Source organism: Urocampus carinirostris, chromosome 5, assembly GCF_059441175.1.
Source record: "Urocampus carinirostris isolate Australia breed hairy pipefish chromosome 5, RoL_Ucar_1.0, whole genome shotgun sequence".
Taxonomy (NCBI): Eukaryota; Metazoa; Chordata; class Actinopteri; order Syngnathiformes; family Syngnathidae; genus Urocampus; species Urocampus carinirostris.
The window spans coordinates 44,057,192-44,084,335 of NC_142353.1; the positions used below are offsets into that span (position 1 = coordinate 44,057,192).

General features: G+C 42.5%; 2 protein-coding genes across 2 annotated transcripts; both read left to right on the forward strand.

Moving 5' to 3' along the window:
* Window positions 1–4,190: 4,190 nt before the first annotated feature.
* On the forward strand, window positions 4,191–13,094 carry lrrc2 (leucine rich repeat containing 2). Its single transcript, XM_088336940.1, has 10 exons — window positions 4,191–4,268; window positions 4,343–4,495; window positions 6,694–6,761; window positions 6,833–6,927; window positions 8,306–8,462; window positions 8,549–8,685; window positions 10,150–10,295; window positions 10,364–10,516; window positions 10,600–10,700; window positions 12,879–13,094. The coding sequence occupies exons 2-10, from the start codon at window positions 4,368–4,370 to the stop codon at window positions 12,926–12,928; spliced, it is 1,035 nt and encodes a 344-aa protein (XP_088193066.1). The 5' UTR covers window positions 4,191–4,268; window positions 4,343–4,367; the 3' UTR covers window positions 12,929–13,094.
* A 1,240-nt stretch (window positions 13,095–14,334) lies between these two features.
* On the forward strand, window positions 14,335–25,413 carry LOC148366487 (uncharacterized). Its single transcript, XM_088336941.1, has 3 exons — window positions 14,335–14,521; window positions 18,431–18,958; window positions 24,079–25,413. Exons 1-3 carry the CDS (start codon window positions 14,428–14,430, stop codon window positions 25,050–25,052), a joined length of 1,596 nt encoding a protein of 531 aa, XP_088193067.1. The 5' UTR covers window positions 14,335–14,427; the 3' UTR covers window positions 25,053–25,413.
* Window positions 25,414–27,144: the final 1,731 nt, after the last annotated feature.

Here is a 27,144-nt window from a genome sequence, read left to right on the forward strand (position 1 = left end):
ATATGATTTTTATGAATAAAGATTTACTGGAATTTATCTGGTAAAATGAGTTTTTGAGGAAGAAAAGTGCCAAAACGGAATGTACCGTATTTTCCGCACTATAAGACGCACCGTATTATAAGGCGCTACAATGGGAACGTGGACAAAACAGTCAGATGGTTCAGTCCAACTTATTACCCCCTCAACATTCCTAAAGCTTGCAAAGACGCAAATACGTGTCGAGAACACGTGCGGATGCGGTGTCCGTACGATGTCACTCAAATGCATCGTTCCATCATTCGGAAGGTTAAAGTCTTGGGATTCAAGAAATGCCAACCATTCCTTAGTTTCTATTTTCTTTTTTGCTCGCAACTTTACTGTGCGTATGACAATAAACACTTGGAATTGAGTTGAATTTAAAAATAGACACTCCATTCCATCCATTATCTGCACCGCTTATCACAGAAACATAGAGTTCAGTCTGAAACAAAATACAGGGACAATATAAAACCCGGAGTAGTTCACCGAAGTCGTTGTGTTCATAATAATGTGCAGCCAATGTCCTCTTATATCTGTGAGGGTAGTAAATCCAGGAGAATAAAATATTTACAAATACAGTATAGTAAAAAATGCTTTCTCTATGCCGTCAACCACGTGCCATAAACATTCATCTTTTTCGGCCAATTGCAGGCTTTGTTTTGCCGCTTCAGCCTATGCCAGCCTGTAAATGATAAAAAGGATCCGCTCCTTGACCTCCGAATAACTTTAGCCAATAGTGATCGATTCAAAGGATGATTGACACATTGGTTAGCCAATGAAACGCCGGTAAATAAATCCCAGCATACACCGCATACTACTTGGCGTTCAGGGGAAAATCGAGTCGGCGGCTGCAAGTTAGTTGGAAAACTTGGCGATTTAATGTTCATCCATAAATAAGGCGCACTATATTATAAGGCGCATGGTCAGCTTTTGAAAAAAATAAAGGCTTTTAGGTGCGCCTTATAGTGCGGAAAATACGGTATAAATATATGATGTACTGTAATTCTCATGAATTGGAACAGGAGGAGGACCCAGATGCGTGGCGTTTCTCACACAAGCTTTATTTTACAGGAAATGGGGTTGTCAAGAGTAGAACGGAGAAGGACCCACTTGCGTTTTGTTTCTCTCAGTTTTGTTGAAGAAAGGAAAGGATTGCACACACGATCCGGTGATCGCGGGGAACAGGTCGCTCTGAACGCAAAAGTGGCACTTCCGTGGAGGATGATGGCGGTGTCGGGAAGGAAAAAACGGGTCAGTAGCCGGGACAAAGGGCGAAAAGCGTGGTCAAGATCAAAAAACGGGTCGAAACCGGGAAACAGACGGGAGCAAAAACAGGAGTGAGTCAAGGTCGAAAAGCTTGCCTAGAGTAAACTAAGGTTCGCAGACGGACTGACAACAGGTGACAGAAAGACGTGGGTTTAAATAGTGACAGGGAGCCAATCAGAGTCCGAGGCAGTGGGCGCCAAATCGGAAATCATAACAGAGCAATCATTCACATTAACCCAAACGCCAGTGATTCGGCAATCGTTGGGCGGAAGACGTAAAGCAGCAGTCTGGCGTGGAAAGACAGGAAGCCAGAGGCCGACGAGATCGATACCAATTGCACGAGCAGGTATCGGACAGATGGGGTCGATACCGGACAGGACGGGACAGACAGGATTGATGTCAGGCACTGGAGACCGGAGTCCGATAACAAACAGAGTCAAAACCCACGTCTTGCGGGTGCAGAGGTTTGTTGACGGACTGACAAAGGGTGAGTTAGAGCACTGAACTTAAATAGGAGGGAAGCCAATCAGTAAATGGGCGGGGCCAATTGGGCGCCATGGGCAACCGTGACAGATACCAGTGCATCCAGTACCGATATTAGGACAAAACCTTTCTTCCGTAAGCAGCCATTGTGTTATCATGTTTTTGATTTGTTTTTTTATCAATTCCCCATTGTAGTAGTCTCATCATATGCCTGAAAAATACTCAATACATTAATGAAGAAATTCGGTACCATTTGTTTTCCTGATACTTATTGATACCATTGCATCCATTACCGATACAGGACCAAAACTTTCTATCTGTATGCAGCCATTTTGATCAATTTCTGACCTTTTGCTTATCATGTGCTTGAAAATCACGCAATACATAAACGAAAGGAATTTGATACCATTTATGTTCCTGTTATACATCGATACCAGTGCATTCATTATTGATACCAGGACAAAAAAACGTTTCTCTGTATGCAGCCATTTTTATCAAATTCTGACCTTTTTCTCATCATGTGCCTGAAAAATACGCAATACATTAATGACAATATTCGATACCATTTGTTTTCCTGATACACATCGATATCACTGCCTCCATTACCGATACCAGAACAAAAACTTTCCCTCTGCATGCAGCCATTTTTAACAATTTCTGTCCTTTTTCTTATCATGTGCCTGAAAAATACACAATACATTAAAGAAGAAATTCGATACCATTTGTTTTCCTGATACACATCGATACCAGTGCCTCCATTACCGATACCAGGACAAAAACATTCTCTCTGCATGCAGCCATTTTGATCAATTTCTGACCTTTTTCTTATCATGTCCCTGAAAAATACACAATACATCAACAAAAGGAATTTGATACCATTTATTTTCCTGATATACACTGATACCAGTTTATCCAGTACCGATACCAGGACAAAAACTTTCCCTCTGTATGCAGCCATTTTGATCAATTTCTGACTTTTTGCTTATCATGTGCCTGAAAAATACGCAATACATTAATGACAATATTCAATACCATTTGTTTTCCTGATACACATCGATACCAGTGCATCCATTACCGATACAGGACAAAAACCTTTTTCCTATCATGTGCATGAAAAATACACATAGGAGGGAAGCAATATATTCGATACCAAAAATATTCGATACCTTTTGTTTTCCTGATACACTGATACCAGTTTATCCAGTACCGATACTGGACAAAAACCTATCGGTATGCAGCCATTTTGACCAATTTCTGACCTTTTTCTTATCATGTGCCTGAAAAATACACAATACATTAATGAAGAAATTCGATACCATTTGTTTTCCTGATACACATCGATACCAGTGCACCCAGTACCGATATTAGGACAAAAACCTTCTCTCTGTATGCAGCCATTTTGATCAATTTCTGACCTTTTTCTCATCATGTGCCTGAAAAATACGCAATACATTAATGACAATATTCAATACCATTTGTTTTCCTGATACACATCGATACCAGTGCATCCATTACCGATACAGGACAAAAACCTATCTGTATGCAGCCATTTTGATTATATTCTGACCTTTTTCCTATCGTGTGCATGAATAATACACATAGGAGGGAAGCAATATATTCGATACCAAAAATATTTGATACCTTTTGTTTTCCTGATACACATCGATACCAGTTTATCCAGTACCGATACTGGACAAAAACCTTTCGATATGCAGCCATTTTGACCAATTTCTGACCTTTTTCTTATCATGTGCCTGAAAAATACACAATACATTAATGAAGAAATTCGATACCATTTGTTTTCCTGATACACATCGATACCAGTGCACCCAGTACCGATATTAGGACAAAAACCTTCTCTCTGTATGCAGCCATTTTGATCAATTTCTGACCTTTTTCTCATCATGTGCCTGAAAAATACGCAATACATTAATGACAATATTCAATACCATTTGTTTTCCTGATACACATCGATACCAGTGCATCCATTACCGATACAGGACAAAAACCTATCTGTATGCAGCCATTTTGATTATATTCTGACCTTTTTCCTATCGTGTGCATGAATAATACACATAGGAGGGAAGCAATATATTCGATACCAAAAATATTTGATACCTTTTGTTTTCCTGATACACATCGATACCAGTTTATCCAGTACCGATACTGGACAAAAACCTATCGATATGCAGCCATTTTGACCAATTTCTGACCTTTTTCTTATCATGTGCCTGAAAAATACACAAAACATTAATGAAGAAATTCGATATCATTTGTTTTCCTGATACACATCGATACCAGTGCACCCAGTACCGATATTAGGACAAAATCCTTTGCAGCCATTGTCTTCTGGTGTTTTCTTTCCAAGATTATGAGCAGTTCTACTTTTAAACTCAGATCTCATGTGACAAACAGCATAGCTGCTACAAATAGCATCACGAGGTGTGCGCATGCGCACAGAGCGACTCCACTCAGAGACGTCGTGCTGCTAAACATCCCAGGTAAGGATCCACAACTTTTCTTCTTTTCTCGATTTTGGGAAGAACGAAAACTTCTTTTTCTTTTAACTTCCCAGGAATTTTCAATTGGAACGATTTAAAATGAAGGCCAGCGCGTCGGAGCCCTGCGATGTGTCGTCGTTGTTAAATATTTGGGAAAGTCGCGTCAGGAAGCATCGTCAACGCCAAAAGAGAGAACAGCAAAGGAGGGAGAGGAGCGCCCTCCCCAGGTCATTATTGTAGTTACACTACAGCCCCGGGATACGACGTGAAGTAATACACAAATATAAATCATTATAAATAAAGGGAATACGATATTTGATTACCCTTTGTTGTAAAGTGACTTGAGCTGGTGCAGTGCAGTAACGGGTGGATGCAAAAGGGGGAGGAGACTGAGGCTGGAAATCTCAACAGCTATAGATCGTCATCCCCTACCAATATTTTGTTGCTTTATCTTATTACCTTATTTTTAAAGGGACAGTGTGTATTGTAACTAAAAATAAATGCTGTAAATCACAAAGAGAAATACAAACTACCTTAAGGCTAATTTTTTTTTTGTATTTGGGCACCCGTAGCAGCAAGATTTTTCTCAGCTCCCTCGAGGTGAGGTTCATGTTACATCAAATGAAATAAAATTTCAACACCCACGACTATTCTTAAAAAAAAAATCCACGTTTATATCATAGTACATCTATGTTTGCTTTTTTTTCCAATTAACAAGGTTTTTCCTACCACTAGGAGGTGCTCTAAAATACACACGTTTCCTTTAATGATATTCCTAACTGCTATTTGGTTGGGGCTATGCAACTAAGCAAGGGTCGCAAGCCTTCTTCGTTTTTCTTATTCATCATAAGCTTCGTTGCCGTGGTTATCATGTTTTTGCTTTTCCCTTTAGCATCACTAAAGCGTCATAGCGAATAAATACAGGAGAAAAAAAATACAGTATTGTATAGCAAAGTCTTTACCAAGCACATGCGATTCTCAAACACACGGAGAGACAGAAAGGCATTGTGGGAAGTAGCTCAGCCAATGGCATATCTGCATTTTTCTGATGCCCTGAGGGCAACCAATAGCAGACCATCATTTTATATGACGTCGACCAATAGCGAAAAGGCATCTTTGAGACGTGACTTTGTTTTTGGGAACACAAAATAATTACTGTTGACGTGGTATTGTCAGGACCAGAACAGAGACAGGACCCACTTGCGTACGTTTCTCTCAGTTTTATTGGGAAGAAGGGAAAGGAGTGCACCAACAATCCGGTGATCGCTGGTCGCGGGGAGCAGGTCACTCTGAACGCGGAAATGGCACTTCCGTGGCGAGCGATGGCGGTGTCAGGAACAGGAAAACAGGTCAGTAGCCAGAAAAGGAGATCAAAAACGTGGCCGGGGGTCGGAAGCGAGTGTTAAGCCAGAAAAGGAGGGTAGACGTGGTCGGGGACGAAAAGAGGTCGAAAGCCGGGACGGTAGAGTAGACGTGGTCAGGATCAAGAAACTGGTCGAAGCTGGGAAACAGACGGGAGACAAAACAGGAGTGAGTCAGGGTCGAAAGGCTTGCCTAGTGTTAACTGAGGTTCGCAGACGGACTGACAAAAGGGGACAGACAGGAGTGGGTACAAGTACTAAGCAGGTTTCTCCGAACGCGGAAGTGGCACTTCCGTGGCGAGCGATGTCGGTGTCGGGAGTGGAAAAAACAGGTCCGTAGCCGGGACAGGAGAGCAAAAAACATGGTCAGGATCGGAAACGGGTCGAAAGCCAGGAGAGGAGAGTAGACGGGGTCAAGATCAAAAAACGGGTCGAAGCCGGGAAACAGACGGGAGACAAAACAGGAGTGAGTCAGGGTCGAAAGGCTTGCCTAGTGTTAACTGAGGTTCGCAGACGGACTGACAAAAGGGGACAGACAGGAGTGGGTACAAGTACTGAGCAGGTCACTCCGAACGCGGAAGTGGCACTTCCGTGGCGAGCGATGGCGGTGTCGGGAGCTGAAGAAACGGGTCAGTAGCCGGGACAGGAGAGCAAAAAACGTGGTCGGGATCGGAAACGGGTCGAAAGCCAGGAGAGGAGAGTAGACGGGGTCAATATAAAAAAAACGGGTCGAAGCTGGGAAACAGATGGGAGACAAAACAGGAGTGAGTCAGGGTCGAAAGACTTACCTAGAGTCAACTGAGGTTCGCAGACAGACTGACAACAGGTGACAGAAAGGGGTGGGTTTAAATAGGCACAGGGAGCCAATCAGAGTCCGAGGCAGGCAGTTGGCGCCAAACTATCGGGCACAGGTGCTTCATGACAGGTATAGTGGGGTAAATGCTGTAAAGAGGGTCCGAAAAACAAATCTTTTGCACAGTAAAGTGGAAACGCCGTAAGGTGGGGTCGCTGTATCCAGGGGTCCACTATATCCTCATGATACCAACCTATATCCGTGCACACAGGATTGAACGAGAGTGGCACTATCGCTTCTACTGCAAGAAGCACAAAGCGACGCAAGACAAGCTAGCAGGTAGCGTTAGCGGGTTTTTGGACAGTAGCAAGATAACAGGACACCAACTTTACATGTACGTTTATTTCCAGGTGAGCCACCGGCAAACGATAGCCCGCAAGATGGCGGCCATGACGGTAGTGACGACAGTGACCTGTCCTTCCATCTGTCCGGTGAGCAGTGGAAGGTGAGCTAAATGCTATGCTAGCCTCTCAAATCGGACTCCGTGTCTCACACGCTTGCTTTAAAGGGACTGTGAGTGAAAACTGTCCACTAGAGGGTGTTTGTTGTAGCTCTCACGATTACTGATGTGAAGCACCTGTGCCCACTCGTTTGGCGCCAACTGCCTCGGACTTTGATTGGCTCCCCGTCACTATTTAAACCCACTCGTATCTGTCCCCTTTTGTCAGTCCGTCTGCGAACCTCGGTTTACTCTTGGCAAGCTCTTTTCGACACTGCCATCGCTCGCCGCAGAAGTCCCACTTCCGCGTTCAGAGCGACCTGCTCCCGCGTCCAGCGACCACTGGATCGTGGGTGCAACCCTGTCCTTTCTTCCAATAAAACTGAGAGAAACGTAACGCAAGTGGGTCCTGTCACTGTTCTGGTCTTGACAGTAACTTAAAAAGGAAGAAGAAGAGGCGCATTGACGTCTGCCCTTCTACGTCTGGCCTTTTCCGTCAGCGCTCACAGGAATTCTGTTCACAGAAATACGTCTGATGCATTCCACACAGCCTAACCTTCTAATTTACCTTTAATAAAAACACAGTAAGTGAATATCTCTACTGCATCAACTGAACACATGTACTTTGTAGTCAATCGTATAAAATCCTTTATAGTCAAATGTATAAAATCATACCGAATTACCTAAGCAACTAGTGGGAAAAGTTACCAAAAGTCTGGTAAAAGACTGATAAAACAATCTTTATTGACATGGAGCAACTAACAATAACAATTGCAGTTTGAGGTATCTTAGAGCAAAGTAGTTAATATGAATGGCTAGAGAAGGAAACGGTGGACAAAAAAAATGGAAGATGCCGCAATCCCTGGGGTTGGCAACGTTTGCTTGCATAAGCAACAAAGGCGAGTGACACCGAAAGATGAATTATGAGGAGCTAACAATAGCAGCTAGCGACGAACCCTTGCCTCCAGCCAAGTGGCCAACGTGAGTGGCTAGAGAGGGAAACTGTGGAAATGAAAACAGGGTTGCCCGAATGATGGGACCATGAGTATGAGTGACAAGGTAGGATGAAGCAAGAGCAGCTAGCAATAACAATCGCAGCTAGCATGGGCGGCTGAAAAAAAGAAATGACCGGCTATGTAACGCGGGTGACGCTAAAGGACAAAGTAGTAGCAGCTAACAACAGTAGCAGCTAGCGACAAGCCGAGGCTAACATAAAGAGCTAGAGAAAGAAACAGTGGAAAAAAAGTGTTTGGATAATGTAATAATCACAAAAAAGCAGTGTTGGGACAAACTAGCTTGGCAAAATCCTCCTGCAGGGTTCCGTAGTAGCAAGATGACTGCCATAAACGTCAGCTTTTTTCTTCTTTTCTCTTTCGCTTGTCAGGATTTCCCAGAAGACTTGGAATGGAAAAGCTTCTTGCTATCGTGGCACGTTAGCGGCACCAAAATCCAGAATCTTCCAGACTACTTAGCGACCTTTAGCCGTTTAAACGTGTTGGAGCTAGCTAACAACAAGCTAGCCCGGCTGCCTTCTGATATCGGTGAGGGTTCATCCTGTCCTTTTCGCGTACTGTCCATTTTTGTCTCCTGTCCTGTGCCTTCTTTCATGCTAGATATGCTACGCTAGGGAAACTGGGCGAGTTGCGCCACCTCAACGCTAGCTTCAACTGTTTAAGCCAAGTTCCTGCCGAGTTGGGAATGTGCCACCTGCTGGAGAGGCTGGAACTTGCCGGAAATGGAAACCTCTGCGAGCTGCCTTTCGAGGTTTTTGGGTGCTAGCATCTCCTTAGCATGTTTGTTGACGTTACCTGTTAGCATTTAACCTTAGCATGAATTCTGTTGTGATAAAAATACCATTAGCATGTGTTAGCATCTCATGGCATTGTTAAAAACAAGACTGTGCGGTAGTCACTTTAGCACATGTGTTAGCATTTCATGCATTAGCATCAGCAGTAGAATTAGGATTAGCATTGGCATTAGCATTAGTGTTAGCCTTAGCATCAACATTAGCATTAGCATCAACGTTAACATTAGCGTTAGCCTTGGCGTTAGCGTTAACGTCAACATTAGCATCAACATTAACATTAGCATCAGCAGTAGAATTAGGATTGGCATTAGCATTGGCGTTAGCGTTAGTGTTAGCATCAACATTGACATTAGCATCAACATTAACATTAGCGTTAGTGTTAGACTTGGTGTTACCGTTAAAATTATCATCAGCATTAACATTAGCATCAGCAGTACAATTAGGATTGGCATTAGCATTAGCATTTGCATTAGCATTAACATTAACATTAGCATCAACATTAACATTAGCATTAGCGTTAGCCTTGGCGTTAGCGTTAACGTCAACATTAGCATCAACATTAACATTAGCATCAGCAGTAGAATTAGGATTGGCATTAGCATTAACATTGGCATTAGCGTTAGTGTTAGCATCAACATTGACATTAGCATCAACATTAACATTAGCGTTAGTGTTAGCCTTGGTGTTACCGTTAACATTATTATCAGCATTAACATTAGCATCAGCAGTACAATTAGGATTGGCATTAGCATTAACATTGGCATTAGCATCAACATTAACATTAGCATCAACATTAACATTAGCGTTAGTGTTAGCCTTGGCGTTAGCGTTAACGTCAACATTAACATTAGCATCAGCAGTAGAATTAGGATTGGCATTAGCATTGGCATTAGCGTTAGTGTTAGCATCAACATTGACATTAGCATCAACATTAACATTAGCGTTAGTGTTAGCCTTGGTGTTACCGTTAACATTATCATCAGCATTAACATTAGCATCAGCAGTACAATTAGGATTGGCATTAGCATTAGCATTGGCATTAGCATTGACATTAACATTAGCATCAACATTAACATTAGCGTTAGTGTTAGCCTTGGCGTTAGCGTTAACGTCAACATTAGCATCAACATTAACATTAGCATCAGCAGTAGAATTAGGATTGGCATTAGCATTAGCATTGGCATTAGCGTTAGTGTTAGCATCAACATTGACATTAGCATCAACATTAACATTAGCATCAGCATTAACATTAACATTAACATCGATGTTACACATTAGCGTTAGCCTTGGCGTTAGCGTTAAAATTAGCATCAGCGTTAGGATTAGCTTTAATATTAGCATTAGCATCAACGTTAGCATTAGCCTCACCGTTAGCCTTACCGTTAGCATTAGCATCAGCAAGCACACGCGTGTGTCGGCAGCTCAGCTCCCTGAAGCGCCTGGCTCACCTGGACCTAGCGGAGAACGGGTTCGGCTCCATCCCGATATGCGTTCTGCGGATGAGCGGCCTCCGGCACCTGGACCTGAGCCACAACCGCCTGCGAGACCTTCCTCAGGACATGGACAGGTCGCCGCGGCAACCGTGCGCTCGGCGTCACTCTGCGGTTTGACCGTATTTGGGCGTGTGACCGTCAGGTTAAGCTCGTTGGTCGACTTGCTGCTGCACAAGAACCTGCTCTCCTACCTCCCGCATTGCCTGACCGACATCTCCTCGCTCGAGATGGTCGTCGTCAGCGGCGACCGTCTCGTTTGCGTGCCCACCAAACTCTGCAGCAACCCGGCCATCAAGTAAGCGAAAACAGGAAGTGATGGGCGCCAAACAGGAAGTGCCGCCCGCCAAACAGGAAGTGACCTGCGCTCCGCCCTTTCAGGTTCATCCGCCTGCACGACAACGAGAAGGAAACGAGACAAGACGAGCACGGCAGGGACAAAGAATTTCTCGACGCTTACGTCGGCACGCTTCAGGACAGAGGTCAGAGGTCGCTTTCAAGGGCAAATTAGAGCCGCTGACTTCAAAATAAAAGCTCGACTTTTGAAAAAAGAAGTTCACACGAAAGAGTCGCATCAATAAAACTCAAGTTTACGATAACATATGAGAATATTTCTACAAAACTGAGCTTTTATTCTGAAAAGGTAGAAAGATAGAGGTCGCTTTCAAGGGGGTTCAAGGGCAAGTTAGAGTCGCTGACTTCAAAATAAATGCTCGACTTTTGAAAAAAGAAGTTCACACAAAAGAGTCGCATCGATAAAACTCAACTTTATGATAACGTATGAGAACATTTCTACAAAACTGAGCTTTTATTCTGAAAAGGTGGAAAGATAGAAGTCAGAGGTCGCTTTCAAGGAGGTTTAAGGGCAAGTTAGAGCCGCTGACTTCAAAATAAAAGCTCGACTTTTGAAAAAAGTTCACACGAAAGAGTCGCATCGATAAAACTCAAGTTTACGATAACATATGAGAATATTTCTTCAAAACTGAGCTTTTATTCTGAAAAGGTAGGAAGATAGAGGTCAGAGGTCGCTTTCAAGGGGGTTCAAGGGCAAGTTAGAGCCGCTGACTTCAAAATAAAAGCTCGACTTTTGAAAAAAGAAGTTCACACAAAAGAGTCGCATCGATAAAACTCAACTTTATGATAACGTATGAGAACATTTCTACAAAACTGAGCTTTTATTCTGAAAAGGTGGAAAGATAGAAGTCAGAGGTCGCTTTCAAGGAGGTTTAAGGGCAAGTTAGAGCCGCTGACTTCAAAATAAAAGCTCGACTTTTGAAAAAAGTTCACACGAAAGAGTCGCATCGATAAAACTCAAGTTTACGATAACATATGAGAATATTTCTTCAAAACTGAGCTTTTATTCTGAAAAGGTAGGAAGATAGAGGTCAGAGGTCGCTTTCAAGGGGGTTCAAGGGCAAGTTAGAGCCGCTGACTTCAAAATAAAAGCTCGACTTTTGAAAAAAGAAGTTCACACTAAAGAGTCGCATGGATAAAACTCAACTTTACGATAACGTATGAGAACATTTCTTCAAAACTGAGCTTTTATTCTGAAAGGGTAGAAAAATAGAGGTCAGAGGTCTCACAGGGCATTCAAGGTCACATTAGAGCTGCTGACTTCAAAATAAAAGCTCGACTTTCGAAAAAATAAGTTCACACGAAAGAGTCGCATGGATAAAACTCAACTTTACGATAACGTATGAGAATATTTCTACAAAACTAGGCTTTTATTCTGAAAGGGTAGAAAGATAAAGGTCAGAAGTCTCACGGGGCATTCAAGGTCAAGTTAGAGCTACTGACTACAAATAAAAGTTCGACTTCTGGAAAAAAGGTCCACACATCAGTCATCCAAATACAAAAAAAAAGCATGAAACCGATAATATTTCTTTAAAGAAATGAGCTTTTATTTTGAAGGGCTGTGACATGGCAATCCGAAACGATAGGTCACAGGTCACAAGGGGCATTTGTGGTCCGTTTAGAACCACTGACTTCAAAATAAAAGCAGCACTTTTGAATAAGAACATACTTTAAAATCATCCAAATAAGACTCAACGTCACGATAAAGCCAACATTTCGAAAAAGTATAACATTTATTTTGAAGGGTTGGCACACGACAATTCAAAGAGGTCAGGGGTCACTTTGGGCATTCCAGGTCAACAAAGAGCTATTGATTTCAAAATAAAAGCCGGACTTCAGAAAAGGTTCAACCCCAACAAATCCAAAAAATACTTCACAAAAAGAGAATATTTCGTAAATATCGAGCTTTAATTTTGAAGAGTTTTGACAGGAAAATGCAAAAAAGAGGGGTCAGAGGTTACAAGGGTCTTATGGGGTCATTTTCGACCTGCCGACTTCAAATTAAAACCTCAACTTCTGAAAAACAAGTCCATGATTTCGAGTAGCTTTTATTTTGAAGGGCGATAACAACACAATCAAGAGTTAGAGGTCATAGGTCACAAGTATCTGGCGTCATTTTGGCAGCTTACGCTTTCAAGTGCAATGATTTCAAAATAAAATCTTCAGTTTTGAAAAAGAAGCCCATGCTTTTGAGTCAGACTCAACTTCAAAATCCAACAAGAATCTTCCTACGAAATTGAGCTTTTTATTTTGAAGGTTTGTAACAATACAATCGAAATGACCTTCAAATATTGCCCTCTTTTCAGAGGACATGCCTTATTCTACCACCAAGGTCACCATTTCTTGTTTGCTGTAACCCCGCCTACCAGGAAGTACCGCAGCTACCGTGCTAACGCATCCTCCCAGGGTTATTTTGTGGAGCAGTGGGAATCTCTCGTCTTTTATTTTGTAAAGGGCAAGAATGTCATTTGTTTAGTTTTGCTGCTTACCGTTTGAATAAAGCTAAAATGAGCAATAAACTATTTATTTTTTGTGCATTTTCATCTTTTAAAAGGAAACAGGAAATGGAAGGGTGGGTCACGTGACTTTTGAACAGGAAGTGATTAAGTCAAGTTCATGCAAATCGTATTTATATTTATATTACAAATAGTCTCAAAGGACTGCAAATACCACCTATCGTAATATTTTGAAGTATTTCTGAAGTGATATTTTTGTAGGATTACTGTGCTTGTTTTTAATGGTATTTCTGTAGGATGTTTTTTTGTGTTTTTGTGGTTGTATTTCTGCATTGTAGTATAACTTTAGTGGTATATCTTTGTAGTATTTCTGTAGTATTTACGTTGTAGTATTACCATACTTGCATATTTGTAATATTTCTGTAGAGGTTTTTTGAAGTATTTCCATAAAAGTATTTTTGTAGTATTTCTTTTATATGTTGAAATATTTCCATAGTAACATTTTAGTAGTATATCTGTGTTCTTTTTTTCATTAAAAAATAAACTTTCAGTTTTTAAATGTTTTAATTAATTTTGCTTAATAATGCAGGGTTCCTGCGAATCCTTGAAATTTTTAGAAGGCATTAAATTCATTATTCTAAAATTAAGACCTTAATTGACATTAAAATGTCTTGAATTCGAAAAGTCTTAAAGAATTCACTAATATTTATCAATTGTCCACATCCAGGGAGTACAAAGTTTTCAACTGGACCAAAATGTGATGATAAAAGTAAATAAATAAAATAAACATTTATGAAAATTTCCCTTTAATTCATGTGGTGTTTTTTTGTTTTGTTTGTTTCAAATGTGTTCTTATTGTTGACTTGGTCTTAAATAATATTTCAAAATGCATTAAAAAAGTATTTAAAAGTCTTGAATTTAACTTGTTTTATGAAAACCGGGATTAAAATGAGCAATTTAGGATTTGTTTTCAGTGCGCATGCTTTGCTTTAACCGGGACAATGACCCGACAAACATGGCCGCCTTGCAGGCACGCTGGCGCTGACCTATCACGTCAGTGACCTAAAATCGGCGTCAAAATGCGCATGCGCATTGAGGATAAGTTTCGTTCCCCATAGGGGGAATTGTCACCTTAAAGTTGTCGTCCAGCTGAAATGTACGGAGAAAAAAACAACAAAAATGTCGGCTCCAATATGAGTAAATGTGGTCCACGCATTGTCACTATTTTATTTTAATCAAACATAATTATTGCTCTCCTGTAAATTTAAACTCCCTGGCAGTGGTTAGCATAGCCTAGCTAGCTAGCTAGGCTATGCTAACCACTGCTAGCCGCTCGTTTGCCCCCCCCTGTTTGATTTTAACATCTAAATTCCGCAAATATTCTAATTTCGGTTGAAAAATGTTAGCAAGAACGAAATGGAAGCGTGAAGAGGAGCAATGGGGATCGCAAGACGCTGTCTGCAATCAACTTGGAGTGGTGCTGAACACAGCAGGTTTGTACACGCCATACTTCTTAGTTTAATGCAAAAATGTCTGTCTTTTCCTGCTCCCCAGTTTTATTCCCGATACTACGAGGATAATATTAATGTCGTGTCTTATATCTGCCGGTGACGTGCGGCGAGGCATCCATTCCATCCATCCATTATCTGTACCGCTTATCCTCAGTAGGATCGCGAGGGTGCTGGAGCCCATCTCAGCTATCTTCGGGCAGTGGGTAGGGGACACCCGGAACTGATTGCCAGCCAATCGCAGGGCACACAGAGACAGGCAACTCACTCGCTCATTCCCACCTAGGGACAATTTGGACCGGCCAATTAACCTGACACGCATGTTTTTGGAGTGTGGGAGTAAACCTACGCTAGCACGGGGAGAACATGCAAACTCCACACAGGATGTTCATTCTCATGACCTCAGAACTGTGCTGCACATGCGCTAACCACTGGGCTCCCGTGCTGCATCAAAGATTTCCAATTAAATCTAAATCAAATTCATAATTTTATTGGAAGATCATTAGGGGAAACTGGGGACAGTTGGAACCGTCAAATTTTGACTATTTGGAAGATAGTTTATTGATGTAAATGGTATATAGCAGGGGTGTCAAACTCGTTTTAGCTGGGGGCCACAAATGCTATAGATAATCTCACGGGGGGCCGGACTAGTAAATTCAAGAGAAAGAGAGAGGGAGAAAGAGAGAGAGAGAGAGCGAGAGAGAGAGGGAGGGAAAGAGAAAGCGATAAACAGATAGGGAGACAGAGTAACAGTGAGAGAAAAAGAGAGAGCAGAATAGAGAAATGAATGGAGAAGAAGGGGGAAATGAATATTGAGAGAAAAAGAAAGTGATAAAAGAGAAAGATGGAAAGAATAAGAGAAATAAAACGACACAAAAAAGAGTCAGCAGGAAAAAAAGAGACAAAGTGAGGTGAGAGAGAGAGAGAGGGAGAAAGAGAGAGAGAGGGAGAGAAAGAGAGAGCGATAAACAGATAGGGAGAACAAGGGAGACAGAGTAACAGTGAGAGAAAAAGAGAGAGCAGAATAGAGATATGAATGGAGAAGAAGGGGGAAATGAATATTGAGTGAAAAAGAAAGTGATAAAAGAGAAAGATAGAAAGAATAAGAGAAATAAAACGACACAAAAAAGAGTCAGCAGGAGAAAAAGAGACAAAGTGAGGTGAGAGAGAGAGAGAGAGAGAGAGAGGGGTCAAAAGGGAAAAAAAGAGGGTGAGAAAAAAAAAAGTGTATTAGAGAGAGAAAATGGAAAGGGAGCAAGACAGAGAAAAAGAAAGAGTTAGAGTGAGAGAGAAATAGAGAAAAGAGAAAAAAGAGAGAGTGAACAGGAGAAAGAAAAAGGGAGAAATAAATAAAAAAGAAGTGAGTCAGAGAGAAATGGAGAACTACTACCACAATTGTTTTGTAAGTGTTAACTGGCTTGGGTGACATCTGGTGGAAATATTTAAAACTACAGCTCATTTTCCTCTTGCGCTTCTCTCACTGTTGTCTTGCGGGCCAGATTCAAACCATTGGTGGGCCTGATCTGGCCCGCGGGCCGCCTGTTTGACACCTGTGGTATATAGGATATTTCCCTTTGCTTTTGGACCTCATACAAGACGTTTGGAGACTCTGAATGACATTGTCTCAAGTCTATCAATAAACAATTTTCTAGTCAATACTGGTCCTAAGATCGCAATTACCGTATTTTCTGCACTACAAGGCGCGCCCCTAAAAAAGTCCGTCTTATATTTTCCAAACACAAGGCGCACCGCACTATAAGGTGCTACAATAGGAACGTCAAATGACAAGTCAGATAGGTCCGTGAAACTTAATTAAGCAGTTAACGTTCCGACGCCCTGGAATTTGTCGTGTCACATATCATAGAAAAGCTTAAAGTTTTGTGATTCGAGACATGCTAAAAATTGTAAAAACATCACCATCAATCTTAAACAAGACACCCAAAAAATATAAAGCCTGGGTAGCTCACTAAAGATGGCTTCTTACAGCCATACCGTTCGATGATAATACATAACCGAGGTCCCCTTACATCCATGAGTATCGTCAAGCCGTGTGTATTTGTATAGCCCTTAATTACAAGAAGTCTCAAATGGCTGTACAGACTACAGGCTATTATTTTTCCAGTATCAAAAGGCTGCAATGGATGTTAGAATTAACAGTCCACCTACTGGGATCTCACAAAAAATTATGGGAAAACACTGACAGTGTAATACAATGACGTACTCCAAAAAAAACGCGATAATGCCACCCCAAAAAAAAATCCGCCAAAAAGCATCTCTGCATCAATGGAAGTTGCTTGTTGGTTTCAAGTCGGTGGCTGCTTACCGTAGTTCACAGGTGTAAAACAGGCGGCCCGCGGGCCAAATCAGGCCCGCTAAGGGATTGAATCCGGCCCGCGAGACTACACTCAGAAAAGCGCAAGAGAAAAACAAGCTGCAGGTTGAAATATGTCAACTTGATGTTGCCAAAGCCAGGTGCCTCTCAGAAAGACACTGTACTTGTATTTATTTCTCTCTCTCTCTCTCTCTCTCTCTCTCCCTCTCTTCCTCTCTCTCTCTCTTTCTTTCTTTTCCACCCCTTTTCTCCCACTCTTTCACTCTCTGTTTCTCTTTTTTTGTCTTCCTTTGTTGATCTTTCTCTCTTTGTGTCTTTTAACCTCTTTTGCTCTAACTTCCTCTTTTCCTTTTCTCTCTTTCCTCTTTCTCTCTTCATACCCTTCGCGCTTTCTTTTCTCTCCTTCTGTCTTTCTATTTCTCTCAGGATTTCTTTCTTCCTCTCCCTTTCTTTTCCCCCTCTCTCGCGACTTTTTATCTTTTGTTTCTCACGCTCTCTCCCTCTCTCACTTTTTCCTTCTTTGTCCTGCCCTCTCTCCTTTTCCCTCCCTCTTTCTCTTGTTTTTTTTATCTCTTTTTCTTTCTTTTTAATCTACTAGTCCGGCCCTCGACAGAATGGTTGTTCTATCGTGTGGCCCCCAAGTTAAAATGAGTTTGACACCCCTGCCGTAGTTGCAAGACCTGTTGTGACTCAAGGTTGCTCCATATATAAGGCGCACCGTACTATAAGGTGCATGGTCAGCTTTTGAAAAAAATGGAGCCCTTTAGGTGCGTCTTATAATGTGGTAAATACGGTAGGTTTATTCACAAAATCGTGCTACCCTACCCTTAATGTTTTGGGTTGGCAAAATCCGAAGCGATTTATAGTCTGTAAAAAATTGTACTTGCCGAAAATAAAACGTTCTAGTTGTTGCACTGTTTTTGTGCAGAAACCAGACCACATTCGTTCTAGAATTGGTGTGAATCCTGTGGTTAAACCCTGCCAGTGAGGAGGGAGTGTTCCGGAGAATAAGAAATCAAGCCTAGATATTACCAGGATTTCTCTAGCATTTTCCAACTCTACTTTTCTTTTACCCGCATGAGCTAAAAAAAAACAGCACGATATTTCGGAGCAGACCGTGTATCCGCCTCACCCCAAAGTATGCACAAAAGAGCAGAGAAGTTTGACGGTGAGGAAGACGTCGTTTATTGATATTCGTCAGCGTTCAAACAGCAATCTCGTTCGTCTAAGGGACAATCAGCTTTCTTATACCCTCCGGAGCAGACACATCACGTGTTGTTTTTCTCTTACTGGGCGCACACTGTTTATCTCAGAATGTTTTCGTCCTCTTTCAATTCTCCAAAAGGACGCGATTTCCAAGAAAATAGTCGGAGTCGCCCTGACCCAGCCAAATTCCTGTCAGCTTCGCAAGCTGTTCCAAACCAAGCCGAGTGTTTTTGCTTCAAGCCTGGAATTTCCTGTCTAAACAAATGTATCCTCATTATGTCGATAAGCTCTGTATTCCACGACAGATGAAAGTAAACTGTCCTATTATACAAAAGGTTGTTTCTTGTGTCCTGCAGATATCGGTGAAAAAAATCGGACTCCTGGGCGGCAGGAGCCAGAGTTGACTATCACGAAAGAGGAGGAGGAGGAGGAGCCTTTTGGCATTAAGGAGGAGGAGCAGATGCAAGAATACATTAAAGAGGAGGGAGATTCCACAGAGTTGCCCGTAACTGGGTCTCATTTTGCCACTGAAGTTCAAAATTATTATGAAGAGAAAAAAGGAAAAGAACTCCAGAGCAGAGGATCAAGTCATCACATAAAAAGAGAAGAGAACGAAGAGAACCTTCGAGGGTCGGAGAGTTGGGTAGCTCCAATGTCAGAAGACGACGACACTTCCAGTTCTTCTCAGAGTGACGACGCCAAACGGACCGAAAGGGAATCCACACGATTTGAATGTTCTCAGTGTGGGAAGACGTTTCGATACAAGTCCGATTTGAAGAGGCACTTGATTGTCCACACGGGTGAGAAACCATTCACCTGCTCGGTGTGTGGGCGGAAATATACTCGCCGAGAAACCTTGAAGAGACACGCAAGAACCCATACAGGTGAGAAAACTTTGGCCTTTGGGGTTCGTACGGGTGCTTGAAATCCTTGAGAAGGATGGAATTTCAATGTTGTGTTTTTAAGGTCTGCAAAACGCTGGAAGTTTTGGGTGACGGCTTGAAAATTCTTGAAATTGTTGCCATTGGTATGTTTCTTGGCCGTCTGAATCTAGACCACTGGTGTCAAACAGGCGGCCCGCAGGCCAGATCAGGCCCGCCATGGGATTGAAACCGGCCCGCGAGACAACACCCAGAGAAGCACAAGAGAAAAACAAGCTGCAGGTTGAACTATGTCAACTTGATGTTGCCAAAGCCAGGTGCCTCGAACAGAGACACTGTACTTGTATTTCTTTCTCTCTCTCTCTCTCTCTCTCTCTTCCACACCTTTTCTCCCAGTCTCTTTCACTCTCTGTGTCTCTCTTTTTCTCTTCCTTTGTTGCTCTTTGTTTCTTTCTCTCTCTGTGTCTTTTTAACTTCTTTTGCTCTAACTTCCTTTTTTCCTTTTCTCTTTCTCTCTTCCTACCCTTCGCACTTTCTTTTCGCCTTTCTCTCCTTCTGTCTTTCTATTTATCTTTGGATTTCTTTCTTCCTCTCCCTTTCTTTCCCCCTCTCTCACGACTCCTCTTTTGTTTCTCACGCTCTCTCCCTCTCTCTCTTTCTTTGTCCCGCCCTCTCTCTTCTTTTCCCTCCCTCTTTCTCTTATTTCTTTATCTCTCTTTTTCTTTCTCTTTAATCTACTAGTCCGGCCCCCGACAGAATGTTTGTTCTATCGTGTGGCCTCCGAGTTAAAATGCGTTTGACACCCCTGCTCTAGACCAAGCAATAAATGAAGAAAAGAAGGTGTAAAAATGACGCTGACACCTGTTGACTTGTCATTATGGCGTTGTCATGTCACCGTCCCCGTTAGCTAAGTGTGTGGTAAGATTCTCAGAGGGTGGGAACTTAAGAAACAGGTAAAATATTTACGCAGAGCCTCTTGGCTGCGGCTGCATCGGCTCGCTACAACGGGTCAGGTGCAATCGACATTTCGTTCTGTGTACATTGTTACACATAATGACAATACAAGGAAATTATTATTATTATATAGGTGAGACACTTTCTGGCTGCTCTTTCTGCAGTCCAAAATATCGGCAGGCTTATTAACACACGAGAACCCGCACTGGTGAGAAACATTTACCGTATTTTCCGCACTATAGGGCGCACTGGGTTAGGGCGCACCCCCAAAAAATAGTTTTTGGTCCTATATCTTCCATAGATAAGGCGCACCGGATTATAAGGCGCTACAATGGGAACGTGGACAAAACAGTCAGATGGTTCAGTCCAACTGATTACCCCCTTAACATTCCCAAAGCTTGCAAAGAAGCAAATACGTGTCGTAGACACGTGCGGATGCAGTGTCCGTACGATGTCACTCAAATGCATCGTTTCAAATATCATTCGGAAGGTTCAAGTCTAGGGATTCAAGAAATGCCAACCATTCCTTAGTTTCTATTTTCTTTTTCGCTCGCAACTTTACTGCGCATATGAGAATAAACACTTGGAATTGAGTTGAATTCACTCAACTCATCACAGCAACATCAAGATCGTTCTAAAACAAGATACCGGGAAAATAGAAAGCCGCGTAGCTCACCTAAGTTCTCACGTTCAATAATGATACGCAATCATGGTCTTCTTACAACCGTGAGTGTAGTAAATCTAGGAGAGTAAAATGTTTACAAATACAGACTAAAGAAACATGTTTCTTTATGGCGTAGTTAAGCAAGCTTGCTATTCAGTCATCTTTTTCGGCCAATTGCAGGGTTTGTTTCGGCCCTCTAGCCTATCTGAGGCTCCGAATAACTTCAGCCAATAGCGATCGATGTAACTGATGATTGACACATCTTTTTCGGCCAATTGCAGGGTTTGTTTCGGCCCTCTAGCCTATCTGAGGCTCCGAATAACTTCAGCCAATAGCGATCGATGTAACTGATGATTGACACATCTTTTTCGGCCAATTGCAGGGTTTGTTTTAGCCCTCTAGCGTATCCGAGGCTCCGAATAACTTCAGCCAATAGCGATCGATTTAACGGATGATTGACACATCTTTTTCGGCCAATTGCAGGGTTTGTTTTAGCCCTCTAGCGTATCCGAGGCTCCGAATAACTTCAGCCAATAGCGATCGATTTAACGGATGATTGACACATCTTTTTCGGCCAATTGCAGGGTTTGTTTCGGCCCGCTAGCCAATCCGAGGCTCCGAATAACTTTAGCCAATAGCGATCGATTCAAATGATGATTGACACATTGGTTAGCCAATGAAACGCCGGTATATAAATCCCAGCATACACTGCGGACTACTCCACGTTCGGGGGAAAATCGAGTCGGCGGCTGTTGCGTAAGTTGCGAAATCTTGCGAATTTTGATATTGATCCATATATAAGGCGCACTGAATTATAAGGCGCATGGTCAGCTTTTGAAAAAAATTAAGACTTTTAGGTGCGCCTTATAGTGCAGAAAATGCGGTAGTTTCATGGAGAAACTTTACACAAAGTTTATCCAGTAGGGCTAAATATAAGCCTCAAATGCCCTTATGACAAAAGTACTGATTACTAAATATGGATACTCTCATGTTTGGATTTACATACTGTGCAATGATCCCATGTTATGTTTTTCGTAGAAAAGGTCACATCTAAAACTGGTATGAATCTGTATTTTTCTCAATTTATGTGGATATACCCCTGGCTCTTTGCGCTTCGGTGATTATTGGTTCTCCCCATCACGGATTTTGAATTGAATTGATTTTGTGTTTTTGTCATTGATATCATTTTATCCATTGTGTTCTGCAGACAGCCGGGACAATTTAGAGAGGGCACTCTGTGTATGTGGGTATGACAATTTTCGTGCAGGACTGTGATTGGCTGGTTTATGTTGTTAATCAAACAGCGGCCGGGCGTTGCCTTTGTAAACAAAACGGGAAACATAGCGACTGCTAGTTTTTAGCGGATTGTTTCTTTGTAAATAATTCAGCAATAAATTGGACTCTCCGGAAAGTCAGAAAGCTGCAGGTCCACCCTACTGCTAAGGGCCAGGCTAACAACTCTGCTAAGTCACTGCTGCGGAGCCTGTATCTTTCCAACGCCAGGTTCGTTAGCCATAAAACAAATAACCTGGAGCTACAACTCTTGGTAAACCGCTACATTCGGGATAGTTTTATTTTAATCCGTGGGAGATCTGGCTTGATTCAAGGACACCTGATGCCTGCAGCTAGCCAGCCGCTTTCTAATTTGCCTTCTTACACTGATGGGAGAATCCTTCCAATTGAATTTTGCGAAATGAGAATAAAACTATTCAACTGCAATTATGTGTTAATTGTAGATATACAATTGTTATTTTGGTCTCTCAGTCTGTGATGGGACATATATTCAGTTGAACTTTAAGGCCTATATTATTTTGTTGATTTTTGTTTTACAGTCGTTAAGGCTAAGGCCTACACAATAATATATGAACGGGTTGATACCATTGGTTTAAGTTTAACTCTTTGGTGGGTTTTATAAAGGTGCTACGCTAATTTGTGGATTTCTACTGTTCGCGGAGGGTTCTAGTCCCCATTTACCGCAAAAACTGAGGGATCTGTGTATATCTTGTGTAAGATCAAAGGCGCCGCCGCGAGCGGCAGCCTTTCCAGCAGCTCTGTTATTTGGCTCTTTTTGTGATTTGTTGTTTTAATTGTCTGCTTCTACCTTCTGTGTTTTTCGTCCCGTTTGACAACTACACTTTGGATGACTTTCTATCCTATCATTATGGGTTTTAACGCACAAAAATGCGAAGAATCAACTCCTAACCCTGAAGAATTCTCGTGCCGGCGTGACGAGGGGGCCCTATCGTGGCTGCAGAGCCGGAGCTAAGGCTAAGCAGCTAGCAGGGTTATAAGTCTTCGGTACCGTCCGTAATCATGGGAAATGGGAACTCTCTACCAAATAAGGCCGACGAACTGGCTGTGCTGGTGAAAAACATCAAAGCGTATAGGGAGTGCAGTTTGCTGTGTTTTCCGGAAACGTGGCTCACGTCTAGCATCCCGGACGCTAACGTGGAGCTACCCGGCTTCAGCGCTGTTAGGGCAGACAGAGACACAAACACCTGCGGGAAGCGGAGAAGAGGCGGACTCGCTATCTACGTGAACACGAGGCGGTGTAACCCTGGGCACAAAGATTTCCATCTGCCGCAGGGACGTCAAACTTTTGGCCTAGGGTGTGATGTCATCCACTCCGCTGGTGCTAAACTACCACACAGCACCCCGAGGCCATTCTGTTAATCTGTTAATAAACAACAAACGGATACTGCTAGAAGTGTGAATTTCCCTACGGGGATGAATAAAGTATTTATCAATTGTTAGGGGAAAAAACTATATTACAAAAGTAGCGTTTACCAAACTGAATGAGTTATCTGACTCCATTAACCTCGTTCCTTAATTAAAGGGCAACTATTGACAAGAGACAGGCTTTTCCACACGGGGGCAGATTTATTTTCTTAAAGTATTTTAATGATTTAAGTGAATTCCATCGAATTTAGACGAATTATTGTCGAATTAGTCTAATTGGTCTTCTTCCAGCCTCCCTCTCTTTCTCGATCTGATCTCTCGTCTTCCGTCTTTTTCACACGTCGGGGCGTCGGCCACCCCCCATGGGCGTGCTGACTCCTCCCCTGGGTGTGCTGACTCCTCCCCCGGGACGGGTCAGGTGCCAGCTTCACCTCCTCCTCGCCGAAAGGCGCCGCCATGTCTAAAGGACTCACAACAAGAAAGCTTATCAACCACTTGTCCCCGTTCTTGTTGTTTTTCTGTAAACATCATTCTTGTCTAGGCCACACTGACCCCAAACCTTCCCTGTGAAAAATCCCCACTGCATTCAACAAATGTAATTTGTATTCTATTAAATCCTTTATAGTCAAGTAAATAAAATAAAAAATCCTTCACTATTTATCTCTCTTGTTAAGACCAGTAATGGGGAAACTACAGACTGCGGGCTACATAGAGAAATCAAAGCAACAACGCTGTGAGAATGAAATATGACATCACTTACGATCCGCTTCTCACCTGAACCGTCTTTAAAAACCAGCTTAACTTGTGTGTTTCTTGTGTCTCGCAGACGGCAGTGAAAAATGTCTTCCTCCTGACGGTCCAGAGCCAGCGTTGGCTGGCACTAAGGAGTCGGTCTCGGAACAGGAACCGATGCCACCAAATATTAAAGAGGAGGGTGATTTGCCCATGACTTTGACCCATTCAACAACCGAAGATTCTGGTCAATACGTGGAGACAAAACGGAAAGGGCCTCCCAGCGGCAACTCAAGTCATGACGTAAAAAGAGAAGGGGACGAAGGACACCCAGAAGGGTCGGACATCCAGTTAGCCGTATCATCAGAGGGTGACAACGAACAGACGGAATGGGAGACCGTCTGTCAAATCGAAGGAAACTCCTGGAAATGTCCTTGGTGCGCAAAGACGTTTCGGTACAAGTCGGCTTTGAAAAGGCACATGATTGTCCACACGGGGGACAAACCCTTCGCCTGCTCCGTTTGCGGCCAAAGATTTTCTCAGAAGGAACACGTCAAAAAACACTCAAGGACCCACTTTGGCGAGGAACTTGTAGACACGGAAGACCTAAAACCATACACAAGAACCCAAACGGGTGAAAAGCATTTGGCAGGCTCCCTCTGTGGTGAAATATTTCCTCAGAAGATACAATTCCAAAAAATAACTACCTCTCGTAAAAAACGTTACGTTTGCTCCGTCTGCGGCAAACAATTTACCAAAAGCGGGAACCTCAAAGATCACGAAGGAACCCACACCAGCGAGAGACCGTACGCCTGCTCAGCTTGCGGTAAGAAATTTACGCGCAGGAGGGACTTGAAAAGACACGCGATCGTCCACACGGGGGAGAAACCGTTTGCCTGCTCGATTTGCGATCGGAGATTCACACAGAGCGGGACTTTGAAAATACACTTACGAACTCACACAGGTGAGAAACCTTTTGCCTGTTCAGTTTGTGGTCAACAATTTACAGTCAGGTCAAACTTAAAAAAACACGCATGCCACCACACAGGTGAGAAACCTTTTGTCTGATCAGTTTTTGGAAGATTGAGATAAATTCATGAGAACCCACACAGTTGAGAAACCTTTTGCGAGCTCAATTTGCGATCGAAAATTCACACAGAGCGGGACTTTGAAAATACACTTACGAACTCACACAGGTGAGAAACCATTTGCCTGATCAGTTTTTGGAGAAAGATTTGGAGAAACACATGAGGAACCCACACGGTTGAGAAACCTTTTGCCTTGTCAATTTGCGATCGAAGATTCACACAGAGCGGGACCTTGAAAATACACTTAGGAACTCACACAGGTGAGAAACCCTTTGCCTGTTCAGTTTGTGGTCAACAATTTACAGTCAGATCCAAATAAAATAAACACGCATGCAACCACACAGGTGAGAAACCTTTTGTCTGATCAGTTTTTGGAAGATTGAGATGAATTCATGAGAACCTACACAGTTGAGAAACCTTTTGCCTGCTCAATTTACGATCGAAGATTCACACAGAGCGGTACCTTGAAAATACACTTAAGAACTCACACAGGTGAGAAACCTTTTGCCTGTTCAGTTTGTGGTCAACAATTTACTGTCAGATCCGACATAAAAAACCAGGCATGCAACCACACAGCTTAAGCGCGGCACCTACTTTGAGTGTAGGAAGCGCTGTCCTTACGTTTATCCAATGGTTAAATAAATGGAAGCTAGCAAAAACTCACAGGATTCATTCATGTTATTCAAAAATGCGCGGCAATACTACGCAGTCACGAGAGTAAATGAGGTCATGTTACACGGGGACTGGGCTGATACTTTGTGGTATTGGACGCAGGAGAGTCCACACTAGTCTTCCCTACACAATTTTATATGAATGGCAGTGTCTGAAACTCATGAGAAAAAGCAAGCGGACACCAGGACTCTGAAATGTTGCCTGCCCATCCATAAAGTTGTACGGCCCATTTTTCACCTCGGTTCTCGACCATAATCCGTTCCAGAACCCTGTTCGAAAAACAATTTGTTCGATCACCGAAATCATTTTTCCCATTAAAAATAATGTAAATTGTTTTAATCCGTTCCAACACCCTGAATGTTTACCGTGAATGTTTAACGTAAACATGATGCTAACCCAGGCTAATCGCACGTTCGCGTTAGCGTAATCTTCCGTACGAAAGATTACGCTAACATGAACGTGTAAAAATAAAAAAATCAGGTCGTTTACAAGTCGTTTAGCACCCGGGTCTCCACAACATGTGGTGAGCGGTTCATTGGAAAGGGGGCTCCGTTCCAACACCCTGAATGTTGGGCTCCGTTTCAACACCTTGAATGTTTACCTTGAATGTTTAATGTAAACATAAAGCTAACCCAGGCTAATCGTACGTTCGCGTTATCGTAATCTTCCCTACGAGAGATTACGCTAACATGAACGTGTAAAAATAAAAAAAAGGATAAAGAAAAGAATTATGAATAGGATTTCTTACCTTTGTGGTGGTCAGCAGAAGGCGCAGGTGGGGAGAGGGATGGAGGAGGAAGGAAAATGATTGTTTGGAAGGATGTTCTTTTCTCTTAAAATACCGATCTAATGACTTGCTTCTGCCTTCTTTTTAGCACTTTTCTAAAGTGACTCATGACAGAGGCATAATTAGGGGCTAAAACACTTGGTGCACCTATATTAAAAGCGAAAGCAGAACGAAGCACGTCCGCACGCGATAACAGTTGGTCACGAAAAGAGCCATCTACACCCGTACGCCGCTCAGCACTGACCCTAGCGTAAGCACTCACACATTATTGGCGTTCGAACTTCGATTTTTTGACCAAACAGCGACATTTTGGGTCAGACTGCGATTTGTTCAAACTGAGAGGCGTTCGAAAACCGAGGTTCCACTGTATATGACATCGCCGTTTTCCATCTGCCATCAGTATGTACCTGTACTTACTCATCTTTATTCATGCGATGTTTGCGTTGCTTCGTCTGCTACAAACCACGTGAACTCCTCTTTCCACGATGCTTTCAATGTAGGTTTACGTTTTGTAGCGTCATCAATTTTGTTAGCTTCTTTTGAATCTTCTGGGGCTGAGGTTTTGGCTTGTTTCCTAACCACTTCTCCATTTTCCTTGTGTTCTTTGTGCATG